Raw genomic sequence first — 26,791 nt, 5'->3', positions numbered from 1 at the left:
TCCGAGCGGTGAAACAGCCTATCCACCGAATTTAAATGGGCAAATCGGCATTGTCAGGTGGCACAATGGAACTTGTAAACCGGCTAATTTGAATGATCTTGACGGTGATAGATGCTCGCGATAACGTATACTTATACAGATGAGCGTCTAGTCGTGAATGGCAAATCTAGCTCGCTTCTTCCATCTCTAGCCCAATTTTCTTTCGTTCTTGAACATCTGAGATTGAGTTCAGATCTCAAGACACGAGCAGTGGTTGGTAACCGATGTCTCAATATGTTCCAGCAAAAGAGATTGATTGAATAGGTCCTGACTCAGCGGGAATATTGCTAACCCAAACAATGAACTGAACATATCCATCAACAGTAGGTTAGCAATGGAATTATTGGCGACTCAATATACTAAACCTCATGCTAGAAAATTATTGGCGACAAACTGATTTCCATTCCACCATTCGCTTTACTAAGCCTTATGCTGGGACAAACTCATTTTCAATCCATCGACTAATAATCGCTGTCATACATTTCTCTCCCCATCTGTAAGCATCTCAACAGTTCATCTAGAGCAACAGCAGAATACTAACACACTAACACAGGCAAAACACACAGAATTGTGCGACTATTGTTTGTCATCGCTATAGTGCTTGGATGTGTTTATACTGTGTGACTGTATTGCTGTAATGCTACCATTATGAACTCAATGTCTAGCGTAATATGTTTGGAAAATGTCGTAAAGCTTTGCATATATGTCAGGCTCTTGATCTTGAAAATAAATCTCCAGAAAAAAGTCGAGACTCAAGATGATCTCTCAAAAGCTGTAATAGATTCTTTGGAAACCAACTCTTTTTGCAGTGATCATAAACACTCAAGTGCAGCTCCGCTATCTATTGGCTGAGAGGTCTGAATTTTTCCAGAAACAAAGTTGAGGTCTTGAGGTCTTACCAATGGAGATCATCGATGCTGGATCGCGACCCGCTTGGAGAATTCGGTAGTAAATAAAATCAATCAACATCGAATTCATAAAACCGTATGCAACTGAGTCTCAGTTGGGGATGCTCTCAATAGTGGAGAGATGAAAAGTCTTTCAGATGCAGAGGACAAAGTGCACTGACCAAAAAAAAGGCACCATAGGCTAACATGAGAATTGTAGAAACTAAAACAGTCACCTTCCCTTTGCTTCCTTCCCTTTTCTTTTGGATTCAAAGTTTCTTTCTATGAGTTCGAGCAATTTCACGAATTTCTGGTGACGCTTCATTCTCACTTGCTTTGCTCCGTTTTCTCGTTGAGACAGACTAAGCATGCAAGCAAGGCAAGAAGTTGGGTGGTCCTGGGATCATCCAACTCTACATAGACCCGTCCATCCGCCAAAAAACTTTTGCCGTAGGCCATATGAATTTGTTGATAAGCACGGAGGGACAATTCACATCTTTTTCAGGATTTTTCCGCAATCAAAATTAGGTTCTATAAGAGTTAAACATCGTAGTGATATGAACATTATGTATGCATTAATACAGATGCAAGTAACCAATCTATCGACTTAATAGAGCAATCATATTCATCCAGATATAACTCTGCTGCAAATCATGCTTAAAAATTAACTCCTACCACTTGGATAACAATTTCCACATCAATACATACAGATCCAGTGTCCCAAAAGAAATTACACATAGATCAATATCAGATGGTAGCAACAGGCCCAAAAAGGACACTTCTGATATCGATTGTTAGACTAATGCTTGATTCCTTTCTCGCGCTTAAAACACAATTTAATCATGAAAAGATTGGAGATGCGCGCTTTTTATGGAATTAGTAGGCTTCTTCATATGCTTCGACCGAGAAAAACGTTAACCGCCGCCATACCTGATCTTCTTGGTATTGCCTCCGCCGCAGCTGATAGAGAACTCGCACCCGTATGCATTTCCGAAGCAAGAGAACAAGCCGCCTCCATCACTGTGCCTTCGTGGACGATCTCTCCCTTGGTTCGCACCCGATTTGGCAGTCTTCTTGCCGTGGTTGGCTCGGTCATGTACCGGAGGCAATTCGGTTCGCCACCGCTCGATCTTGGTCCTCAGGCCCTCGATGCTATCCTTCTCCGTCCAATTGTCGAGCAGTATGGAGCTCTCGGCCTCGTCGCGGTTGTTCTTATTAGGGTGTAGCAACCCCTTGGCTATGGCGGCCGCCACAATCGACGCTGATGGGCCCACATCGGATACGATCGACCCCAACATGCTCCCGCCTTTCGTCTGCTTGAATCCGACCATCGAGTCGTTGCAAATGGTGCTTCCAGGGTTGTATGAGTAGTCATTTGTCCTCTCGCTCTGCGATCGCCATAGCTGGATTTTCGTGGGATTCTTCTGTGGGGTGTTCTTGTTGCCATAATGTCCGAGTTGCTTTTTGTTGTCCTTCTGGTCCGCCTCTTCGCCGTCATAGAAGGCCAAAGACGCGCTCAGCTCCGAGTTCAACGGCATGCTACGCATGCTGCTATTAATGAGCGAGACGCCAAAATTTATCGCCCCTTGCGGCCGGCCTGATGGACGGAGAACCTGCACATCGTGGTGTTCACAATTCGATCGCCATTGTTAGATATTATCGACTGAACAAATTGATATCGAAAGGATACTATGGTTTCCATTTCGCTAATGATATATACCTGCAAAGTCATGAATCTCATGGGCGTGTTCTTGGTCCGCGTCCGCGATGACGGAGGAATGAGGCTACTGAGGAGCGCTCGGACCGTTCCGACGAGAACCACGCGGAGCCAAGTCAATGCGTAGATTTCGATGGTGATCACGCAGGTGTCGGTCTCCAGGGAGACATCGTCCACGCGAAACACGAACTTCTCGTTCCAGTTGGGGTTCGCGTGCCCTTTCTCGTCGACCCTCGTCGTCAGCTTCCGATCGGGATGGACCCACGCGACCGCGTACGTCCGCATGGATTTCGAGACGGGGGCCAGATCTTGGGCCGATATGAGATTGAGCTCGAGGAGCCTACCGGTAGAGACAGGAGGGGCCATGATTGTCGCCGCGGCGAGCCGCCGGGTCGTGGCAATGGCGAGGGGGGGAGGAGCTGCGAATTTTGGTTTTTTTGGGTACCATTCACGGGGGAACGTGAACTTAAAAAGGGAAGACGCTGTTTTTTTCCCCACGGAGGGTCGGTTTGTAGGGCGCTTGCGAATTGTCAGGGAGGTTGTTATGGAGGTTGGTTCGTTGATACCTGCGGGGAGGAACCTCATCAAAATTAGACTTGCCATACATAAAAATGCTGACAACCTATCAAAGGAGACGATGCCTCGTCACTCTGACAAACTCCGTTGGGTGAAAATAAATGCTATTTTATCTGGAACCATGCAACAGCTTCTCCACCCTTTATAGGTTACCTACTCTTTTTTCGAAAACAGCCCCAATTTCCATCTCGAGCTTTGTTAGTATAATAATTTTTGGGCCACCATGAGAATAATAACTTATTATGAGCTACAAATTCTTAAATAAGTGAATCTTACAATAATTTATAATTATTTATTATCTATTTTTTTATGATCAAGAACAGACTGTTATTCTCGCTGTAGATTAAAGACTGCCATCCAATTATTTCTCTTTCATCTTTGTCTCCTTCACAAAAGCACCACAGCCTCAAAGCTCCAAAAACACCCCTCAATTCACATATATTTTATCATGGCTGTCAAAAGCACGATCCCGTGCTCGGCGGCCGCTCCCATACTTGCATTCAATGCGTGCACCACCAAGCACCTATTCTTATTCACCGCCGCAAATTCCACATTGTCGATGCCGAACCCAGCGATTCCGACTGCCTTCAACGATGTCGGCGTGGTCGATGACCACCTTCATGTGAATTCCTCATGTTGGAGATTGACAGAGTAGGCGACTGGCCACAGGCCAGGACCGGCAAGGGCGTCGCGGCCCTCGCCGATGGCCGGCGAGGGTCCCCCTCGCTGCCTGGGCAAGGGCAGCTTGCGGTCACAACCGCGAGGCCTCGCCCAGCCAAGGCGAGGCCGACCTCACCGTCGCCACCCAGGTCCGTGCCTGGGTGGCGACGGCGAGGCCAACCTCGCCTTGGCTAGGCGAGGCTCGACCTCGTGCCTGGGTGGCGACGGCGAGGCCGGCCTCGACTTGGCTGGGCGAGGCTCAACCTCACCGTCACGACCGGCCAAGCCGGCGGCGAGGGCCGCGATGCCCTTGCCGACCCTGGCCTGTGGCCGGTCGTCGGCGCCGACCATGGGCAAGGAAGGGAGGGGAAAGAAAAAAGAAAGAAATATCAAAAAATTCAAAATATTATTAAAATATTATTAATAAAAAGAAATTTTGTATAGTTACCAAACGCATTTTTATTTTTTTTTCTATTCTAAGAACATAAATTTTGGGCAGTTACCAAACGCCTTCAAATGCTTAAAAATTATTTTCGGGCACAGAATAAAAAATAATCATTTCTGCCCATAATCTATTTTTGAGCACAGAATGGTTGACATGCGCAGCCTAAGCTGCGAGGGGGGCGAGATTGCATTGCTCGCCATTTTCTCAGTGTGTGAGGGCTATCGTTTCTCTAGCCAAGGAGATCCTCAAATTGTGGGCCCTACAAGACACTTGGCGACGAGCTATTGGAGGGAACTGCAAGTGACGTGGAGGGCCAGGACCGCCCAATATACACAGCCTTGGCAGCCGGCCCCACACATCCACGTGGCTCCATGTGGCTCTTCATGAGTGGTTGGGGACCATGCCGCCATGGAGCAACTGGACGTCCCATATTTTCTCGCGAAATTGGCTCCTCTAAGATTGTCTTTTTTTTTGGTAAAGGGCTCCTCTAAGATTGTCGTGGTGCCTATTCATGGAGAACCGCTTTTCAGCTTCATTTGTCCAATCGGTTGAACCTGTTGGATCATTCCTCGTTTTAGACATGCCAAATTCCCTCAGTGATAGACCTCAGTATCATTGTAGCCACGGTCATTTCTCAAAGCAAATGTTGGTGACACTGTTAAAGAATGGGTGGTAGACTCCGGTACTACTAGGCACATAAGTCTTTAATGAAGATAATGTCAATCTTGGAGACTGTCGACTTATGTGTGTTTTCTGGAAGGGGCAAGGTTTCGCTCAAGTCGACCTTGGCCTTGAATAAGGTGCTGCATGTACAGGACATAAGGGCGAATACAACAAACGAGCAAAGGTGGGATTAAAATGTCATTTAAGTCTGATAAGATTATTGTCAGGAAATCCAATCCAAAAACTTGTGTCAAGCTTTCTTACATGTTATTAGAGCCCTTGTTCTGCCCCTTTTGCGTCTGCGTCCACCCCATTAGTCATATTCCACATGTCACTCCTAATCTCCTTGCACGTGAAAGGGGGTGTTGAAATATTTTACATCGCTTGACAATGGAGTTTATATATGATTTTTATATATGTGTGGTCTCTCTTGTTGGGGTGTGGTTCATACTCCCCAGCAATTAGACAGCATGGATTTCCTAATTAGAGTAGATCTCCTAGAAAGAAGTTTCCTATTTTGAATCAGACGATTATATATATATATTCTCTTTATCTTGTAATTGAGAGATATAACAGAAAAGTGTGACGTGCTCATTATAGTGGAATCCCCTGCTAAACATAACCCTAGTTTAAGGGTGAGCCAAGATAAAACCTTGCATCTCAAATTGTCTTTCTCGCTTTTACTCTTTATTTTCTTTGTGATTGTGAGTCGAATTCTTACATCAAACATATTATTTAGGCTTTCCAGATGGACTTTATAACAAGAAATTTGAACATTTTGAGATCACTCATGTGAACACTCCTTATAATGCTAAACTCCATCTAAAGAAACATAAAAACCATCTCATAACTTGATTATGTGAAAGTTCTTGGAAGTTTGATGGATTTAATGAACTTTTCTCGATATAGCTTATGATGTTTGTAGACAGAGCAAAGTATGCAAGGATTCCAAACCTTATCATTGGAATGCTTTGATTAGGGTAATGCAATATTTGAGAGGTATTAGGAATGTGGTTTTCTTTATAGCGAAATCTCGTTGTATTAATAAGTACAGTGATACTAACTGGATCTTAGATTCATATGCTACAAAACCCACTGGTGATTGCTCATCCACCCCTTGGTGTTTTTGCAATATGTTGGGAATCAAGCAAGCGAACAAATTATGGCCACGAACTCTATTTTTGACACGGGGGTTGTAGCCCTTGACTTCGGTAGCAGCGAGGCTGAATGACCGAGGGATTTCTTATCAGAACTTAATTTCGTTGGACATGAAATCAACGTCGTCTGGGTCTATGCGCTGTGATTGAACATAATATCTTGAAACAGATACTGGAACTTGAAGTTACATTTATCGATTATACGAAGTCAGAAGTGAATTTGGCCGATCCCCTAACTAAATCATTGGGAAAGAAACAAATAATTGAAACATCAAAGGGAAGAGCCTTATGCCAAAAATTAATTGTAATATATATCAATTTCACTTAATCTAAAATAGGTAGAGCAAGCATGAGAAAAGAGGCAATTGTGTTTTGGAAACAAGCTGTAATTGCTATTACACAAGGGGTCATGTAATAGCTGTTACAGTTGTTAAGATCACTAAAAGCAAAAGTCGTAAATGCATGTAATAGTCATTAACGCAATCGAATTTGCTGTAACAAGCTGTGAAATCTAAACTTGGAAAGTCCAAGCGAACGCTACTTGGTCTACTGCAAAAACTTACACCTGGTTTACGGTCTTGCTGTCGCGAATTTTCCACACTTGGGTAAGTGATGATGGGAGATTATGTACGAGGAAGACAAAAACACTCGAGAGAAGTTGTGACGATCAGGTCTGATGAGAGCGGGGAGTGGTTGCCAAGGTCCGAGGGCATAGATAAAGAGCGGCTCCTGGCAAGTTTCTAAAATGGTGAAGGGGACAGGAATGAACCAAACTGTGCACCGAACATGGAAGAATTACATATATAAACTTGAATTATCTTACGAAGGCGCTTTAATGCTTAGTTTTGGAACTCCAAAGTTAGCGTGCTCAAGCGGGAGTACTTTCAAGATAGGTGACTTCTTGAAAAGTTACCCACTTTTAAGTCAAAAAATAAAATCGCGAGGCCCATAATAGATTAGGCCAAAACGGATAATAACTCGAGTGAGTTAAATTTAAGGCGTCACAAATTTTGAGTGAGTGTTTGATTATGTTGATGCAGTGGTTGTCAGGGCTGAGCAGGAGCCGGTCAAGGAGGGCTTTCAACTCCCTGTTTGGAAAAGCCTCACGTCGGTGAAGGAAAGCGAACCGGAGAAAGCTTGAGCCTCGAGAGAAAGAGAGACTATTGCGTGCTGGGGCTCGTCCGTGTAGCGCCACTTTGTGGAGGCATCGGACTGAGACAGACACACGAGAGAGAGACACTGTCGAGCGGTGGGGCTCACGACGGCTGGGCGGTGGAGCTCGATGAGCGGCAATTCGTGAGAATGAGAGAATGGAGAGGGCGGAGTTTGTGAGATAAGAAGGTGCGGACTGTTTGAGGGAAGAAGAGAGGATTAAGACAGAAGGGAGTGTTGTGTTCTCTAGGAATAAGACAATCATAGCTACTTATAGCTTTTTTATGTACGAATCGGACCGGTTCGGGCATCGGATCATTTTAAGCCAAGCCGGCCTGTCGTACTAGACCCCGAAAGAATCAAACCGGTCCAAACGGGCCTCTCTGGATTCTAAGATTCACGGGTTTTTTACACAACCCCAGTAGTAATGTAAAGTTATTAGACAAGTATGAAGTGGGTGGTTACTTGATGAAATGATTATAGCGATTAGTAATTAGTAAGAATAATCTATATATATTAAGATAAAAGGGGTGTAAAAAGTAAATTGGTGGTGTGGCTTCTTGAAAATTTCTCAATTCCACATTACCTCATCCGAATAGCTATTATTTTTAGGAAAACATTAAAAAAAGATTTTGTTAACAAGTACCTTACGGGGACTTGTTAAACACATTTTAAAGAATTATTGCATTTTTCAATCCATTCATTTGCTCGTGCTATGTGTAATCAATACGTTGAAATTAAAAACACTTATCTGTTAAATGTACTTAACTAGTGACTCAAAGGCATTCGCTATAAAATGATTGAAAAATATCTTTTATATATTAAGCCAAAAGTGGGATTGGTCCCACTTGTTGGACATTCCAATATTAACTTTGGTACTCACTAAACCATTCCATAAAGTAATCGACAATTTCATATATCTGTAACAACTACCCACTATTATTATATTCATGTTAGTAAATAATTGCCCAATTGCTCTCAAAATCACGCGGACAGCATGTGCCTCAACACTAATTAAATAAAGTGAATTTAAATAGTGATGAAGTGATAAGGCATTTTGAGGATCTTTATCAATCTGTTTGATTTTCTTTTTCCGTAATTTCACACTTTAGTATTACATTCTTAGTTTCGAATGTGCTATTAAATATGTTGCTATTTATTGAAAGAATGTTTACATAGGCTGGCGCTATTTTTACCTCTTAAATGACTAAAACCACGCCCATTTACACTAAAAGGATAAAACTACAATCAATCTTTAAATTACAATTCAAAGTGATAGCCTCACTCCTTCTTTTTTATATTTTTTTTCTTTTTCTATTTAGGATCTAGTTACCATAATTGAGCTTTTCATATGCTTTGTTTTTTAGTGTATTAAAGAAAAAGTGCATTTTCAGATATTCCTATAAACATTTTACATGCTTCGTATAAAATTATATAGCCAATAGTAAGGAAAAAAGACATTTTTTCATATAGTAATATATTGAAAAGTATATTGTTCATGATTGATCTTATAACAACTTATCTATCATATGTCCATCTTATCTCCAAAGCACCCTTTCTTGGTGAACTTTTCGTTTTTTAATTTCATTAGTTTAAAATATATATCAAGTCTCTTTATTTACCATATTAACGAATTTATCTTTTTTCCTTACTAAATAGGCGAGATACTTTTACACAAAGCATGTATGGCATCAAAGGAATATCTATGAACGCACGAAAAACATTATGCATACTGAGGCATCTTGATATTTTTTTCGTAAAGAGTTCATAGATGATATTAAATTGTCAATCCAAATAATGATATTTCACTGGCATTTTAAAAAAAAATTCTTATTTTATGCAATGTTTTGATTTAATTAAATTTTATCTTCTAAAGTTTCACGTTGGAAGTGATTTCATTCTGAAAAATTTTAAAGAGTATTTTTTTTTTGCTTCATGTGATCATCCCATTATTTGTGTATGTATGTAAAAGAAAATCAACGAGAAGGGGTTTGATGGTGATATACACAACAAAAGTGAAAATTTATAAATAAGTCAATGTGTTAAAAAGTTTTCTATTTCAAATTTGTTCAAAACCCTACTTGACAATTTATCCATAAATTTGCTCGACAACATAGAAAAGAAATAGATTTCTTGCAAACTTCTCCTTTTGATGAAACGGACTTTTATGGAAGTAATATATGACAATAGAAAAAAAAAACACAATGCCTTTAATATTCATGGGAAATCTATGAGAAACAATAACTAAACATGTGAAATTCTTAATTATGGTAAGCAGATCCTACATAGATATGGAAAAACCAAAAAAATAAGTAAAGTAAATAAACCTGGGAACATAAATTTGCAAAAAACTAGATTGCTTGGAAATTTCTCTTTTCGACGAAACGAACATTTATGGAAGTAATATTTAACAATAGAAAAAAGGAAAACATAGTGCTTTTAATATACATGCGAAATCTACAATAAACAAAAATTAAACATGTAAAATTCTTAACTATGGTAAGTAAATCTTACATAGATATCTAAAAACTAAAAAATAAGGAAATTAATTTGGGACCACAACTTTAAATTGCAATTGAATAATCGAAGATAATTTTGTATTTTTGGTGAAAGCCGGGTGGATTTAGTCATACAGGAGGTGGAAATAGCGTCACCCTATAAATATTATACAAACTTGAAAGGTTATTTTACCTCTCGATTAGGATTTCATAAGCTCTTGATTACTTTCATCCACCGCTCTTTGATTAATATGTTTATACTATTACCATTCATATCCAACACAAATTACAATGAAATGTTTATAATTAAGATGGAATGAGGAGTATGAATTGCATTTCGTTGATCTGGTCTTCTTAGAATCGTGGGTCGATTTTTCTGTTTTTAAATGGAAAAATGAGAATGTACAGCATTATCGTAGCATGACTTTTAGAGTTATGGGTTGAAATTTTTCTTTTTTATCTTTTCACTTCAATTTTTCTTTGGTCGAATTTCATTTCAAGTTGAAAAGTATGCAATCAGTGTTTTTTTCTTTTCTCTCATGATGATATTTCAACCAAATAATGAAGAACGACCAATTAACAAGGTAAGAGATGAATGATGCAGTGGGAAGCCCGCCACATAAGAATTTTAGCTTAGTGTAAGTTGCATAACTAACATCTTTTTGCCATTTTAATTGTCATTCAAGCTCTTTCCAATTTTTGCAAAATAAGAAAGCCACATCATGCAAAACCCCTAATATTTTAATATATTGCCCCTTACCTATAGTCAAGCACTCATGATGCTTTGTCACGACCTTGACACCAAATTCCTTTCATCTTTCTACGATGATATCCCTCTTTTCATATTTACAGCTCGGCTCCGAATATTACAAATACAATACGATAATACAACCAAATCGTGAGTCATTCCATTTTCGTGCCTTGCTCTTACCATCCCTAATACAATAAGGTTTTCAAGGAACGAACGACGGCGTAAGCAATGAGAAAAACGAAGCCGGTACCTTTTCCGGGAAATTGCTCTTCGCGTGGGAACAAAAGAGAGAGAGGGAGGGAGAAGAGGAGAAAAAAAAAAATTGTGAAAAAAAAAGACACGGACACGGTGACGCACCGCGTGCCTCGCGATCGAGACGAGGCTCTGGTCATTGGGGATTTCACGAGAAGGTGGCATAAGATGCATCATCGGCCAAAAACGAAAAGACCAAAAAAGAAAAGAAAGAATAATAGAAAAAAAAAAGAAATAATTAATAAAAAAATATTAAAAAAAAGGGAAGGGAGGAGGTAAAAAAAAATGGGGCACGGCGGCGACCTCAAGGGAGGGCGAAAGGGCGCGGAAAACCAAAAGGAAGTTCGCTGCTCTGCTCAAAGTGGACTTCCCTTCCTTTCCACCCCCGATGCTCCCGTGGGCCCCACCGGTCTCAATATTCCCCTGCTTCGCGCCCCCACGCGGTCGGCTGCTCCTCCGTCGCCGGCCGTCCGATCGCGAGATCGCGAGGCCGGGGGCCCCGACCGCATCGGCGGACACGAACGGGGGCGGAGGAGCCAGCGCGAGAGGGATCCCCCGCACGTGCGGCGCCCGGGTGGGGCACGCGGACACGTAAGAGAGAGAGAGAGAGGGAGGGAGGGACAAGTAAAAGCCAATCATCATCATCGTCATCATCATCCCGTTCCCTCCCTTGTAATCAGAGAGAGAGAGAGAGAGGAAGACCCCAAAAAAAGAAAAGGAAAAAAAAAAAGGGGAACGCAGAGAGAATTTCGAAGTCAAGACGGCGAAAAGGAGGCAAATTTCTTCGTTCCCCTCGCGCGCTCGCTCGCTCGCTCGCCGGATTGCAGTAGCTCTTCGTCCCCGCCCCCCTTCGGCCGGCCGATCCTGACGTAAGGATTCCGTTTCCGTTTTCGCTTTCGTTTCCCGAGCCGACGGTTGTGTGTTTGGGGGGGACTTTTGGGGTTTCTTTCCGCCTTCCCCGAGTCCTTTGGTGCGTGCCGTCCGCGTGGCGAGGTGGGGGGGTTCGGCGGTCCTGCCCTTCTTCTCCGGTGTATTTTCTCTTTGGGGGTTTTTCCCTGTCGTGGGTAGTCGTTGCTTTTGGGAATTTCTGGCTCTGAGGTTCGGATTCTCTGTTTTTCCTCTTTCGGGCTGTCTGATCGTGTGCGCGCGCGCGCGTGCGGGGTTCGCGTTTTTCTTATCGGACCGAAACTTTTGGCTTTTGATGGGTTTTTCGTTTCGTTTCGATTCCGGCTTATCGGTCGGGCGCGACGAGAGGGGCCGAGGATGAATTCCCGCGGCGGGAGCTGGTCTCGAGCCGGTCCTGGGCGGCGAGGCTTCTGATTCGATGGTGCTTGTGGTTCTGATTTGTTCGAGCGGAAAGAAGTGTGGTTTTTCCGATGGTGAATTGGTGGAATTATGATCCGGGTATTGGGTAGGTTGGCGCCGGTGAATTTTGTAGAGGATGGTGTTATGTGGAACTGGGATTGGTGTTTCTCTGTTTCTAGCTTGTTTGGGAGGAGGCCACGTGTTTGATGGTGGTCCGGCGAAATTTGCCTCTCTTATTTAAGAAGATGTCCAGTGTGAGAAGTATGTGGGGCTTTGGGACATGATCGTGCTTGCTTTGGTCATTGCAGCTCTAACACGACGATACGATGGTATAGGATTGTGTCCTTTATTGGGATTGTGGGGTGCTAACCTCGGCAATTGGAAAATGATCTGATTTTTTTATGGGTTATGGATTAGGCTTCTATTGCCATGACGGTTATGATTTCCTTTTCTTTACTCTTTTTGAGTTTTTTTAGTGGCGCTGTGAGTTTCTTTTACGCGAATAGTGCGTGCTATGCGTTAAAAGAATGATGCTAGGTTGGTTTTTGCGTATCCCTGTTTCTATTTGGTTAACTGGAGGCTATTTGTTTGATAATAGTTGGAAACCTTTTGGGACTTTCATCTACAATGTGAGAAATTTCGGGCTTTTCGAGACACGGTGTTGCTTACCTTGGTCATTGCGACTCTTACATGGCAATATCGACAGAACTTGATTGAGTTCTGTTGTAAATTTCAGTCTATTTTGGGTGTCTCTTTTAATTTCTTTTTTACTATCTCTTCAGAAATTTTTTACCGGTATATATGCTGTTTTTCCTTGAAATTTTCGGTGTTCTATGGATTTTGACTTGGATGTCTCTTGAAATGTGCTCTAATTTAGTCACATGGTTCTGTAGACACCGTCTTATCTTCTAGCATACTAGCAATGTGCTCAAACGGGTATTCTTGATAAATATTTTGTGAGGGTTTATATGGGAGATACCATTTAATCAATGACAGAGCCTGCGACTTGGATTAAGAGTCTAAACATGGCGGTGAATGATAGTCTTTCTGTTATTATGGACATGCAAATTGGTTACGTAGGATTCAAGTGCTGAACATTTGAGTGATCTTTCATTTGCAGAAAAAGTGCTCTCTCTTGAACCCTTGTCAAAGGTGATCCTCAACATTAAATTGAATGTTTAGTTTGTACTGTTTCTGGAAGGGAGTTGATGTTTTAATCCCGTTTCTGCAGGCGACGCAAATGTTGTTTAAAAACGGGACCGTTGGAAGTGGCCTTTCGTCCACTTCTGGATATACGAGCGATGTCTGCTTTTCTTCCCCTCATTCTGACTTACAACATGATAGACGTTCACAATGTTCTCCATTCATTTCTCCAGCATCCATGATTAGAACGTCCACACCACCCCTAGGTTTTCCCCATACAGAAGTACAACCTACTGCATTGACTGATATTCCAAAAGAAAGCAAAGATGGTCCCTGGGATGCAAATCAGCTTCAGGATTTTCTTATCTATTCAGAAAACATCCCGAGCCATAATTGTCAGGTAGAGAGCAGTGGGGGTGTCATGGGATGCGAGGACCAATCTACAAGAAGTGATTGGCAGTGGGCTGAACAGTTAATTTCTGTTGATGAGGCACTGGATCCAGATTGGAGCAAAATTCTTGCTGATGTTGATGCGACTGACACATCAAAGGTGCGTTTATCTTTTAACTTGTAATGGGGTTTGACTTTTGTCCAGCACAGAAGGCTGAACTTGTTCGCTAGTCTGTCATTTGCATGTAAGGTAAATCCTATAGGAGAATGTGCCCTGAATGTTTGGCGCTACATGAGATACTTGTTCTTTTCTTTTCGGGGGGTGGCGGGTTGCAAAGGGGGGCAGGGAGGGCGGTCTTAGGTTATTGCTTCTGGTCCAAATTGTTAATTTTAAGGAAAAGCTCATCAAAAGTCACCTTGTGGTCCTTGCTCCTACCCACCAGCGCTTGGGCTTATATTTTTGTCTTTTGAGTTTAGCTAAATGTGGAAAATATTAATTGTTTAATGAAAAAAGAATTATTTGATGTTTCATTTTTAGTGAAAACAGAAGACTAGTCGGGAGACATGCTTTGTAGCTTCATTGTTTTTGAATATTGTGCATTCTGAAAACTTTTATATAGAAAAACAACATAGCGGCACTCTCATTTGTTTTCCAATTAGAATAAGAAAAAACTGAAATTTTTGAAACATTTTCATTTGTAATGATTTCAAATGGTAATTAAATATTCAAAGAAAAAAAAATTACGATGGCAATCAGAAACGACATGGTAAGTAAGTGTTACGACAAGGTGCAAGTTTGAAAACAAGAACAGATTCTGTAATTTTTATGCGAAAAACTGAGAATGTTTTTTTTTTTTCAAAATTAAGCTTACTCTTAAGAGTGTGAAATGCAGAATTTTTGGCGTACTTTCTTTTTTCTAGTTTTTGTTTTTCACGTGTAGCCAAAAATGATAAAGCTGACCCATTGTGTTGGGTACAGCTTACTTGTAGTAGTCATATAGCCAACAGATACTAGTTTAAAGGAGTTACAGCTTCTAAAAACTAAACTAAAAAACGAAGCTATTGCTAAAACTAAAATCAAAAGCCTCAAGTAAGTGGAGAAAGCCGGGCCAAAAGTTTAAACCACCCAAATTGGCTAAAATAGTGAGCTAAACTATAATTACTTTGTTTCTTAAAATGTTACGTTAAGTCTCCATTGATTCCAGTTTGCTGGATATCATCTTGCATTCTTTACGTTTGAATAAGTTATCAATTGCTTCAATCGTTACATCACCTGTCCTTGTTTGATGTGAGCAGACTTTCGCACTGAATTCTGTACCACACAGAAACATTTCTGAAGCCAATAATATCATTTACGTAGCATTTAGTTTGATCTGTCAGGAAAATTTTGTGGCCATTGTTTGTGGGTTGCAATAAGTGTATAAGTAAGCGTAAATAACCAATTTCTGGTGATGGTTTTATTATTGGAATACTGTTTATCTAATTTTTATTAATTTTTTCTCAAATTAAGCTGGCATGCCATACTCAGATGACAGTTTTCTGTTATGCTGTTGCAGCTGCCCCTGGTTGTTCACAGTCAGTCTTTACCTCCTGGAGAATCTTCTGCTGCTGCTAATCAATTATCAAGTGCATCCTCAAGCAAGGCTCGAATGCGTTGGACACCGGAGCTTCATGAAGCTTTTGTGGAGGCTGTTAATCAGCTTGGCGGTGGTGATCGTGCGTATCTTTTGATTTGACTGTGGATTTTGGATGTGTATAGGATGACCAGTTTATTTGATTTTTTTCACTTTTGACATTAATTTCAGGTGCCACTCCCAAAGGTGTCTTAAAGCTGATGAATGTAGAAGGCCTAACAATCTATCATGTGAAAAGCCACTTACAGGTATGTTTTGCTATTTTGTTCTTCTTATCCCAGGCGTGAGATTGTCTTTTCTAGTTTCTATTCCAAACTTACGTGGAAGCCCTTTTAATGCAGAAATATAGAACGGCTCGATATAAACCGGATTCGGCAGAGAGTGAAGGTGATTTTCTTTTGTTAATGATCCTTGCTTGTTGGTTCCTCTCACTACACTCTGCATATATAAATTTCCTTTCAGCAGGCACTTATATATAGTGGAATCTTGCCTTCCATTTTCAGTCTTTCCTGTCCTTTGGGCTGTAAAATGACTGGTCATTCCTCTGTTTCCAGGATCTTCAGAGAAGAAGTTGAGTACACTGGAAGAAATGAAATCTCTAGACTTGAAGACGTGAGTCATTTTCTTGGCTCTATTAATTTATGTACTTTGATTCGCTGATGGGTATTTCTTTTCATGTTGTAGGATTCATTCTTTTCACTTGATTTAGATTGTATTGATGCTGTTTTGACTTGTCCCTGAAGATGAAGTTTATCATGTTTCATGTGTCTTTATCATTTAACGCTGACCCAAATCTTCTTCGGTTTCACCACATAAAATTTAGTTGTCGATTTTCTTATGAAGTTCTTCTCATCTTTGAGTACCTGATTGGAAGTAATGTTTTAAGAAACTGATGCTTCAATCAAAATACCCTTAAACCTCCATGACAGGAGTATGAACATCACTGAAGCGCTGCGAATGCAGATGGAAGTTCAGAAGCAACTCCACGAACAACTCGAGGTTAGCTTTTGACATTCGAGAAAATGGTCTGTTCAAGTGAAGGGAAGCATGTTGCTGGCCTGCAGATATAGAATATTACTTTATGCTACTATGAGAATTTTTCTCTACTTCTGCATATTGTGCATAAGATTCTCAACCGTTTTTGCTGAAACATCTAACTAAAAGCTAAAAGAAAAATGCTTCATGTTTATTAAGAGCAGCTGTGCTTGATAAGCACTTAGAGATCCTAGTTGAGTTCTTACTTACATAAATTCTTACTTACATAAAAGTATTTCACTTGCCTAATTCAGGCCATAAGACCTATCACTTTGTGTTTTTGGAGTACTGTCTTTAAAGAGTGCCTGTCTTCCCCTGAAGACAAGGATCTCGTGTAGTGCTTAAATGCCAAAATATTGAGAATTTTCCCCTAACCTCTCTACATAGAACACAATGTAAAATTTTAGTCCAGAAGCATCTGTTACCGAGTCACTTTTGCTTTATCAGTTATCAATTCATTTATGCTTTATCGGTTTTTTAATTCATGCAGATTCAGAGAAAGCTGCAATTGAGGATTGAAGAACAAGGAAGATACTTACAAATGTTGTTTGAGAAACAAAGGAAGATGGATGATGATGGGTCCAAAGCTACTTCGTCCCCCATTCCCGATGAATGTGATCCATCAAGGAACATAACAGAAGCAACCGAGCAACACCAGGCTAAAAAAGGACTTGAGACGACAAACCCCAGCTCTTCGCCTGGCGAAAGTTCTCAAAACGCGAATAAAAAGCAGAAGGTTTCTGAAGTAAGAACTCCTGATGATGACGATCCGGATGAGGGCGAGATAGATCTTCCATCCGTGAAACGAGTGAGGGGCCATGAAACCTCGCTGTGATTAACCTGGAGCAGCATCCTTTCAAGCTCTTGAAGAATGGAGAAAGAGAAGGATATTAAAGAAGAAAAAAGATCTCCTACTGCCTCTGAAGATGACATAGTGAAGTTGTTTTATAAAAGATCACATGACAAGGACTTCTTTGACTGAAACTAGGAGATTTTGGAACTCCGGTCCTCTAATTTATCTATGGATTCGTATTAGATGGATTTAGTTTCTAAGTCGATAAAGCCTCCGACTTTATCCGAACTATCCAACTTGGGAAATAAATTTGCATTGATAACTGTAGATAGAAGGTTTAGCAGCAAAAAAAGAGGGCAGAAAGAAATGATGCTCGAACTCACTAGGAACGAAGCTTTTACTAAGCTGCTGGTGATTTCTGTCTTTCTAATTTGTGTAAAAAAGGGTTTGTACCGACTTGTTTAATCTTGGGGGAAATCTTTGTGCCAATTCCTTGCGGGCATCATTGGCTTGGCATGTAGATGAATCTGTGTGACATCGCCTCGGCTCAGGATCTACTTCGCGTAGAAGGACTGTACTTTCAGGTTATCTTTCTCTTCGAGATCAGCTCGATTCACTATCTCGGGAAATCGATTTTGAGTTAAAAAGCTAAACCGTGCCGAGGGATTAAGCCCCGACAAGTGGAGTGGCGTGGTGGCAACAGTTCACCTCTCATGAGAGGAGTAGGATTCGACTTCTCAAAATTGGGACCAGAGGCTTGATGGTTCCGTGATCTTGTAACTTTAGAAAGGTAGATCGCGAAAAACTTGAATCCCTGCACGTACAGGGACAAGTATCGAGTTTTGAACGAGGACCTTTCTACAATTAGGTGATATTCAGATGGTGAACGGTTCGGTTTCGCAGCGGCTCTCGACCCAATCTCACTTTGCGGGCAAGAATCGCAAGATGACCCGTAACCCATGCGGGGTCGCCGACTAGACTCGCGCGAAGTGTGCCGACAAATCGAAAAGGGTGGGAAAATTTCGGGTTAATCTCCTAAGCTTTGGGAGGAATAGCTTAGCCGTCTTAACAGAACTTGCACTTTCATTGCTCTTTATAAAAGGCTTTGTGCAAACCAAAGGGGTAAACTTTAGGTGGGAATTTCATTTGGGAAGTTTGAGGTTCCAAAGGCTTCTTCACCCACAAAGGTTAAAGACAAAGTGGGATTTCCTTTTCCCAAGGAAACATCTGCCGCTCGTGTACTTCTTGGCTTCGTGAAGATGGTCGGTGAAGATCGGTGCTTCTGCTGGGAAGAGCGTTGGAAAGTTCGTAGCTTTTAGGGTGAGATGAGGGGGACAAGAAGAGCTCGAAGAAGATCATTTGCTTCGTTATCTCTCAGCTCTACTCTGCCGTGAAAGAGAGCTGTACATAATTTGCAAGCCGACGGCGGAGGAACCCTCGAATCAAAGCACACGAAGAAGAAGAAGAACAAGAACAAGAAGGAGAGATGCTGTTCCAGGTGGGTGGGCAGGGGACGCGTCCCACCTTCTTCGAGATGGCGGCTGCCCAGCAACTCCCGGCCAGCCTCCGCGCCGCTCTCACCTACTCCATCGGCGTACTCTCTCTCTCTCTCTCTCTCTCATACGATTGCGAGTGCGTTTCTCTCTGGCCATATCGAATTTGTCGTTGTGCTGACGGACCCAGCTTTAAGTTTTCGCCTAGAATCGCGAGTTCAAGACATGGTGATGAACTCTTGAGCCATCTCGTTCGCTCTTGGTTTGTAGAATTTTCAATGGCGAAGGGCGGCCATGAGATTGTCCCGTGGTTTTCTTGCTCTTTCGTTTACGTGGTTTGAGTGTTATTTAGGTATGAGCCCAGCTTCAAGATTACGTCTCTGGTTTTACCCGCTTCGCTGAATTCGGTTCTTGGCCTGTTGTTGCCTGCTCGAGCATACCTGTTAAATGTACCTGATTGAATTATCGGAATTGGTCGGAGTTGTTGGGGTTTGTGCTTAGTGGACGATTGCATTAGTTCGATCGACTTGCGAGAGGATGGGCTTTACTGCGGCACTATGTCTTTCCTTTTTTCTTAGATTTTATTTTCTTCCTTTTTATGGAAGTAGTGGGATTCATGAATGAATTGCAGGTACTTGCCTTAAGAAGACCTTTCCTTCACAAAGTGTTGGACTATGAAGATGAGTTCTTTGCACTGCTGATGCTGGTTCTCGAAAGTCATAGCTTGCGAACTACAGGTGACTCTACGAACAAATATATTATGTTAGCGAATTCTCTCTCTCTCTCTCTCTCTCCCCCCCCGCCCGCCCCTCCTTTTTTGGCTAGATTGAGCATTCAGGACTCGTAGAGTGTTAAACTAGTCCTTTGGCACTATTAGTCCCTTTGTCATGGAAATAGCATTGAATTTGGTGGGCTACTGTCTGTCTCTAATGGTAGTCCCATCCATGTGTGTTAATTCCTCAAGGATATATTTGAACCTTAGAATTTTGGCTTGTTGAAGCAAAAGTGAGAGTCGACTTTTTGCTTTAGGCTAACCTCATCAAGTCATGTGAAGGGTTATCTTTCCTCTGTACATGATAAGTTCTTACTCTTCATTTTTCACCTGTCATGTTTCCTGAATAATTGAAATCTGGAGACATGCCATTTTAATACTCTGGTCAACTGAGAATTCTGTGGGATGTGAATGTCGAAAAGCTTGTTTAGACACTGAAAGAAAGTATGAGATGGACAAATATGTGTAAAAATTGAAGTGCATTCCTGCAAAAGAAAAGGTTTGGACTTAATAGTTAGACATTTTGTGAAGTGCCCTTTAAGTTTGATTAATCAATTTTTCATCATGGAAGTAGCCTTATTCTTTATGTTTTATTCTTCTTCAGATGCTTCATTTTCCGAATCTTTATACGGGCTACGAAGGAGAGCAGTGAAGATAAAAGCACAGAAGGATGATGCTCTTTTGAACTCAGGAGATAGATTGCATCATTCTGGGTTAGAAAAGCGCCAGAAAGTCCTATCTGTTGCATTTCTGGTACAATCTTTTGCTTCTTTCATCCAGCTTATGCATAGCCACTGAATGCTGTTGAATTTTCTTGGATATATCTGATCAAATGTATCCATCTAGATAATTTAACTCTCAGAATAAGCTTCACTGCCTTTCTCTGTGGCTTCTGTTGGCAGCATAATTACACTATGGTCAACATGTTCGTGATATGTAACCTTATTTTTCCTATTGAGGCTCGGTTATCTTTCTCTCTATAATCGTGGTGAATGGAGTAAAGATAAGTAGCAGGATATCTCATTCAACTATAAAAAAAAATTGATATTACACTTGAATTAGATTGTAGCTTATATTCAAGAAGGATAACTACTTTTCCTCTTCTAAATTCCAGTTTTACTTACCAGTCCCCTTGCTAAACGAAGTCAGTGTTTTCTGTTTAGACCTGTATGATCATGTTCTGCAGTAACGATACAGCTTTCTACTGAAAAACACTGGAAATGGGCATTGTTATTTAGACATGGGCCGTGATGTATAAAATTATCGAGGTTTTTCTTTCCATCCTTTGCTTTATTATCGGGTTTTGACATGGAAGAATACATTTATGATTAGGTGGTCTTGCCATACTTTAAATCAAAATTGCATTCCATATACAACAAAGAAAGGGAAGCCAGACTTCAAGCAAGTTTATGGGGTCATGGAGAAGATAGTTTGGATAATTTGGACTACATCACTGGAGGAGAGGATGTCGTCGTCTCAACAGGAACTTCGAATGCAGATCGATCAATCAGAATACACTTGATGAAGAGGATTCAGAAAATAGTAGGTGCTTGCTACCCATGGATACACGCTAGCTGTGAAGGTACATCACCCCGAGTTACATTATGCCTAACATCTTAAAAGTGTCGTTCTCCTTGGCACAGGTTGTTGGGCTGAAAGAATTAGTAAACTATGCCTATATTTGTTCCCAATTTCACAATTCATTAAACAATTACTTTTTAAAGATAACAGGGGCGTTCAGTGATAATTAACCTTATTCATAGAAACCAAGAAAACATTGTTTTTTTCTACTGCACACTAGTTTCCTTTAGTAATTAAAATATTGTGGACTAAATTTGGCTTGAAATTCTCAAATTGAAGCTACCTTCTGACTATGCAGGATTGTCGTTCGCCTATCAAATGTTGTATCTATTGGATGCCACTGGCTTCTATTCTCATGGCTTGCATGCACTTAATATTCAAGTTTGTCGAGCTACTGGGCAAGAGCTGGTTAGGTTCTCTTCAGAGAATTTTTAATGTCAAATTATTGTTTCACATGTTATTAAATCTGCTAGTATTTTTCTTCTTAATTTGGGAAAGCTGAAAGGAAAGAGGGCCAGTAAATGAAAAATTAGTTTGAAATGCAGTAGATCGTGTGGCTTGAGTTACTTTCTTTTTTCATCATTTTACCAACCTCTCTGGTTTCTGTTGCTTAGTGAAAATACAGAAATTTTTTTTTATCTTCCCATGTTTCCTAGCATAAGGTTCCCAAGTTTTATCTCAGTTATGTGCTTCTCTCTTGCCCAAGGCATATAAATTGATCTCATTTTTTAATTGTATAATTGGTGTTGGTGTGAAGATGGAATGAATCTGTATAAGAACAGCCGTTGTACTTGCTTATAAACTTCGTTGGGCATTTGAAGGTACCATTTGACTTGGTGCTTGCCATAACTTGCTAAGCAGGACTGTCTTTTTAATTCAATGTGGTGCTGGAATGAGTAGCATGAATGAAGATAAATATTCTGACTTTTAATTTTAGCAGTGCTGAATATGCTTTGAAGACCTGTGGTAGGCCTTTTGTACTAATTGCTATTGGTCAAGCTCATACTGAAGCTCAAAAGGAATACGTAATAGCCAAATCTTTTTTGACCCTGCTGCAGAATCAGTATAGTATATGTCTAAGCCGTGCATGTCTTATTGAATAGTCCTTTCTCCTTTGCTAGATTTTACTTTTGGAAGGTATCAATTTACCCTTTCTGATGCTGATCTAGATGGATACTTCATCAAGAATTTCGAAGATACGAAATCAAGAACGCGAGAGACTTCGTGGTCCTCCGTGGTTGAAGGTATAGATCTGTCTTGGTAGATGTTGCTTAATGTATACTCTCTCTCAAAGGATCGAGCTTTGCATGTTCATGTGGAAGCGCTGGTAATCCAAAAGTGGTTGGCTATCTCCTCTTCTTTTTAAAGATTTGATAACACAGACACTAAGTATCCCACTGATCTCAAAGTTTTTTTTTTGGTCTGATTTGATCACTCAGTTAAATGAGCCGAAATATATGCCAGGAAGTACTTTTTGCTCATGTGAAATGTACTTTAAATGTTGTAGTAATTCGAGTTGTAACTCACTTATATTTTATTTCTCCAAACAGGCAGTGCAAGGTGCCTTGCTCTCCTGTACGTATACGGTGCTTGACTATGCACAGACTGGATTAATTGCGGCTGTCTTCTTCTTTAAGGTGAGTCCCACTTTTCCTACTTATTTTGTTTATGAATTTACTGCAAACAGTTGCATTGGCAAAGTATAAGTTACTAGTTTCGTTTTGTGATATCTGCATCTGAGGTGGTTATTGAATTGTTTGTTGTAATCCTGTAGCCAAATTTTGTGTATTTCTTCTAGAAGTGAATAAATCTATATGATGCAACGTCAATAAATAAATAAATCTATATGATGATAGTGTGGAACTTTGCTGATGTTTGAAATTTAGTAGATGATGGAGTGGTGGTACCAATCTGCTGAGGAGAGAATGTCAGCTCCAACTGTGTACCCTCCACCACCACCACCTCCACCTCCAAAGGTGACAACTCTCTTTCTCTCTCTTCCGTGCCTCTGACACAAACACAAGTGATTGCTTGCTTTAAATGACTAGAGGATTTCTGTTATCAAGTATCATAACTGAAACAGAGTTGCATAAAGGCAATTTCGCATTTCTGGCTAAACTAGTGACAAGAATCTAGCTCTGGGACACCTCTTTCATCCCTCAACGACAATTCTCAATTTTTTGTCATGCATGGCTGTGTTATAATAGCAGAGAAGTTTTCAAAGAGGCCATATGATTCAAGAATCACGCATCATTTGAGCAGGTTGCAAAAGAAGGGATTCCACTGCCACCAGACAAAACATTATGCCCTTTGTGCTCCCAGAAGCGTGCAAATCCATCTGCAGTTACTGTCTCAGGGTTTGTCTTCTGCTATGCATGCATTTTCAAGTATGTTTCACAGGTGAGCTACTTTCATCCTAGCAATAATCATTAAATGCAGACTTTGGTGAAATATTTTAGGGAGCACATGGTGTATGCATAGAGGACGTGGTGTGAGCAATTAGCTTTAAGAGGTGTTGAACTGATCCAAAATTATTGTTGAGACTTATGTTGGTTTAGGTTGTTCTCTAGCTAATACGACAATCTTGATGTTATTTAAGATTTCAAATTTGTGCTAGTACAACTTCAGTGAAATCAACTCAGCATCTTGAGCATTATGCTGTACATTCTGCCAACTATGGCATCTTTCCCGATTATTAGTACTTTGCAGTTGTTATGCGCATCAAAAGTTGTTTCTTTTTCACGGGTAAAATCACTTTCAGAGTTGGCTGTGCACTCTGCTTCATTATTAATCAGACATACTTAGTGTTGTTTTACTACTGCATGATAACTTATCTTTCTACTTTTCTGTTTTTTTTTGGTAAGGTACTTTTCTGTTTTTGTCTTTTCTATTTGCTAAATAGATAATACTTTATTTTCTTTGCCATTCTATTAACTTCTTGAGACTCTTCAAGTGATTATTATTGCAAAACCTGCATTCTTTTATAAAGCTAAGAGCGGGGATTCTTTTGCCCTTTCCTTTGTTGGATAAAATAGGGTGGAAAAGATAGTATCTGTTCCTTTTCTAACATGTTTTCAGAGAAAGGACATCAGTACCAACTTCTTAACTTAAGCAGCTCATATAATTAAGTATATAGCTGATTAGGGACTAAGAATGTCTCCTTTTCTATTCTGCACCAGAGATTATACTTATTTATCCATTGATGGTTTTTTTACAATGCCACAGTATAAGCGCTGTCCAGTCACATTGATGCCTGCAACAGTTGACCACATAAGGCGGCTCTTCCATGACATGTAGGATACTCATGCTCTGGAGATGATCATTTTTCTGAACATGGCCAGAAACCATGGTCGAATGAAAGAAACAATATGCTGCCATTGAACCAAAGACCGCCATTGTGGTGTTTGGAGCAAAGGTGTGGTCTGACTGTGTTTGATTACCTGATCTCTGTCAGCCCATGAGCTGTGACTGAGATATATGTCAAGCTTTCTTTCACATCTCGTGACTTCATTACATACCCACACCATGGTGAGTACGAGCGTAAGTATCTTTCGGCATTACTCAAGCCCAGTCACTTGCCTCACATGTTCTTTCCTTGGCTAAAATAGAAAAAGTGATGCGACCATAGTTTGTACACATCTTTGAGTTTGTCTCATGTCTTAGACGATATCAACATTGTTCATTTTTAGATTAATAAAGGCATCAATGCTCGAGGGCTTGTCCTGTGAAAACACATTCTTTTTATTAACCATGAAGATGAAAATGACGCACTCTCCTTCACTCTTTTGGACTGCCTATGAAGTCATCACTTTCAAGATATGTTGTTCTATTTTTCTGAACTTCTGTATTGCACATCACTATCCAGGCTGAGTTGTGAGTTGGCTTATAGAATTGGGACATCCTAGTGGAACTACGGAAGTTTCTCTCTGGGTCTCTGGGCTTTTCAATGAAATTGTTCGTCTACACCTCGGTAGGCTGAGTAATTGAGTCGATGTTGAATTGTTAGAAAGAAGCCGAAAGGGGATTCAGAAGGAGAAATCAGGTTGTTAAAGGCGAACTCAGAAAAGGGAATGATGCCGCTCGCTAGAATGTCCAAACATTGCTGAATTTGACTTTTGTTTCGATCTCGAGTTCACTCCATATGGTTCATGTTCATGTTCCTGATCCAGCTCCAGCTCTCAGTTCAGTTTTCGTACTTCGATCTTATAATTAGGTGCTCTCTTCGTTTCGGTTTCTGGTAGATTCAATCCTTCACCAGCGGGTTTTAGATTCCGCATCCTAATTTCGTCTTTTCCCCATAATCCCTCAAATATGATCACACTTCGGTCAAATCCTGATTGAGGGATGGATTTCTTCGTCTCTCCTTCATCTGAATCGGATCGGCTGCGAGACATTTCAAACCGAAGATAATTCAAGACCGGGTGGAGCCATCATGGAGTCGATGTTTTATACAGTGAATGTCCCACGAAATTATTGTAGTGAAAATGATGAGAGAGTAGTTACACTGGGATCTGTTTTGGTGCCCCATCTCAATATAAACTTCCAATTGACGAGGGACCCGAAAATAATGTTCACAAGATGTACGTTGTCGTATTTGACTTTTTCTTCCCCAAGTCCTTTTTGCAATGGCAGCCTACGTTTTTAATTGAATGATTGCGTATTTGATATGAAAATTGAGGACCCAGGCAGTCACATTCTAATCACATGAGATTGCCATGAACAGAAAGCGGCTTTTGCACTTTCGAATTCGATAGGAAGTTTCTTTACGCTCAAATCCTCTACTTATTCATATCTTAAAAAGTCGGTAATTCGCAATTGATCCAAAGACTTGTGATAAGTGACTCAATTAAGAATTCGTAACCTGAAATGAATTGGTAACTTCACTAAGAGAAAAGTTGATAGCTAACTCAAATGAACGTGAGTATTTCCTTATAAGAGTTGATGACAGTTACTTGTCACTTTTATTTTTCAATTAACATTATTCGGAATTTACGAAATGTTTCTAGAAATTTACCCATATGAAACTTTTTTCTATTTTTTTTGTTTTTCAAATGGAATGCTTGAATTCTACTTCTTTTTTCTTTGCTTTTTTTGAGTCGACAGATTTTGCTTATTCATATATGAGATTTCATATCATCTGCGAGCTAAAATATCATTATTTCTTGAATATTGGTGTTTTCGTAAGTTTGTTAATGTGATTTTCTCAGTGACGAAGTGGAGAATTCGCCCCGTCTTTAATTGCACCGATTGCATACCTAAGGGCCGCAGAAGGGCTGCCGGCCCGGGATATCAGGTGAGTCCCAAAAAAAATAATAATAAATCCGGCGTCACAACTCATCTAAAGTCACATACAATGATTTTATCATATGGTCCTTTCGTGCTACAAAAAGCTCTTTGGATGTATTCCCCCACAAATTAAATTATATATTTCTAAAGAAGAGGCTTTGATAATTTAATGCAACACTAATTTAATTTACTCAGTACAACATTTCACGATCCGGCCAGGCTGTCATATGTTGTCTTTTCCCTCCCATAACTTTCGAATGGCTGTAAGGAAGTCATTATTCAATAACTGTTTTCGCCCACCCAATTCTCTTTATGTGAAACATTAAGGCCGCTGGGAGATTGTTGTATAGATAACTCTGTTCCCCCCCACCCTCATTGTCTATTTGTTTTATCAAAGTGAGTCACATGCGAGTCTTGGGAAATTGCCTGAGAATAGAACTTTCGATTTGACATGCTTATGCTCGTGGAGGCATATGGGTCCCCTAGACTTAAACCTGAGGACAAGAGGGAATAGTCGGCGACGGACCGGAGGTGGCCTTTAGGCAAGAGATGGCCGACGGCC

The 26,791-nt window shown here is 40.6% G+C and overlaps 3 protein-coding genes across 11 annotated transcripts; 2 read left to right on the top strand and 1 right to left on the bottom strand.

Annotated features, from left to right (window-relative positions):
• Nucleotides 1-1,580: 1,580 nt before the first annotated feature.
• Nucleotides 1,581-3,065, bottom strand: LOC115681054 (uncharacterized). Its single transcript, XM_030604915.2, has 2 exons — nt 2,647-3,065; nt 1,581-2,539 (listed from the first exon to the last, which is right to left on the bottom strand). Exons 1-2 carry the CDS (start codon nt 3,007-3,009, stop codon nt 1,841-1,843), a joined length of 1,062 nt encoding a protein of 353 aa, XP_030460775.1. The 5' UTR covers nt 3,010-3,065; the 3' UTR covers nt 1,581-1,840.
• An 8,459-nt stretch (nt 3,066-11,524) lies between these two features.
• Nucleotides 11,525-17,586, top strand: LOC115680975 (protein PHR1-LIKE 1). 7 transcript variants are annotated; one of them, XM_056309097.1, is made up of 10 exons: nt 11,526-11,666; nt 13,223-13,254; nt 13,334-13,403; nt 13,512-13,795; nt 15,192-15,351; nt 15,441-15,517; nt 15,611-15,656; nt 15,824-15,881; nt 16,199-16,268; nt 16,795-17,586. In XM_056309097.1, exons 3-10 carry the CDS (start codon nt 13,343-13,345, stop codon nt 17,137-17,139), a joined length of 1,101 nt encoding a protein of 366 aa, XP_056165072.1. In that variant the 5' UTR covers nt 11,526-11,666; nt 13,223-13,254; nt 13,334-13,342; the 3' UTR covers nt 17,140-17,586. The 7 variants fall into 7 exon arrangements, with proteins under 7 accessions (XP_030460675.1, XP_056165072.1, XP_030460676.1 ...); XM_056309096.1 differs by having other exon boundaries at nt 11,539-11,667; nt 13,167-13,254; XM_056309095.1 differs by lacking the exon at nt 11,526-11,666 and adding an exon at nt 11,967-12,432.
• Nucleotides 17,587-17,697: 111 nt separating this feature from the next.
• Nucleotides 17,698-25,111, top strand: LOC115680976 (peroxisome biogenesis protein 12). 3 transcript variants are annotated; one of them, XM_056309099.1, is made up of 11 exons: nt 17,698-18,691; nt 18,861-18,942; nt 19,222-19,327; nt 19,967-20,115; nt 20,695-20,944; nt 21,242-21,351; nt 22,113-22,187; nt 22,494-22,580; nt 22,833-22,919; nt 23,206-23,343; nt 24,169-25,111. In XM_056309099.1, the coding sequence occupies exons 3-11, from the start codon at nt 19,291-19,293 to the stop codon at nt 24,238-24,240; spliced, it is 1,005 nt and encodes a 334-aa protein (XP_056165074.1). In that variant the 5' UTR covers nt 17,698-18,691; nt 18,861-18,942; nt 19,222-19,290; the 3' UTR covers nt 24,241-25,111. The 3 variants fall into 3 exon arrangements, with proteins under 3 accessions (XP_056165074.1, XP_030460677.1, XP_056165073.1); XM_030604817.2 differs by lacking the exon at nt 18,861-18,942; XM_056309098.1 differs by lacking the exons at nt 18,861-18,942; nt 22,833-22,919.
• Nucleotides 25,112-26,791: the final 1,680 nt, after the last annotated feature.

Source organism: Syzygium oleosum, unplaced genomic scaffold (assembly GCF_021117445.2).
Source record: "Syzygium oleosum isolate NSW1041296 unplaced genomic scaffold, Sole_v2.1 Sole_v2.03, whole genome shotgun sequence".
NCBI classification, from domain to species: Eukaryota; Viridiplantae; Streptophyta; class Magnoliopsida; order Myrtales; family Myrtaceae; genus Syzygium; species Syzygium oleosum.
This window is presented reverse-complemented; position numbering and strand designations above follow the sequence as displayed.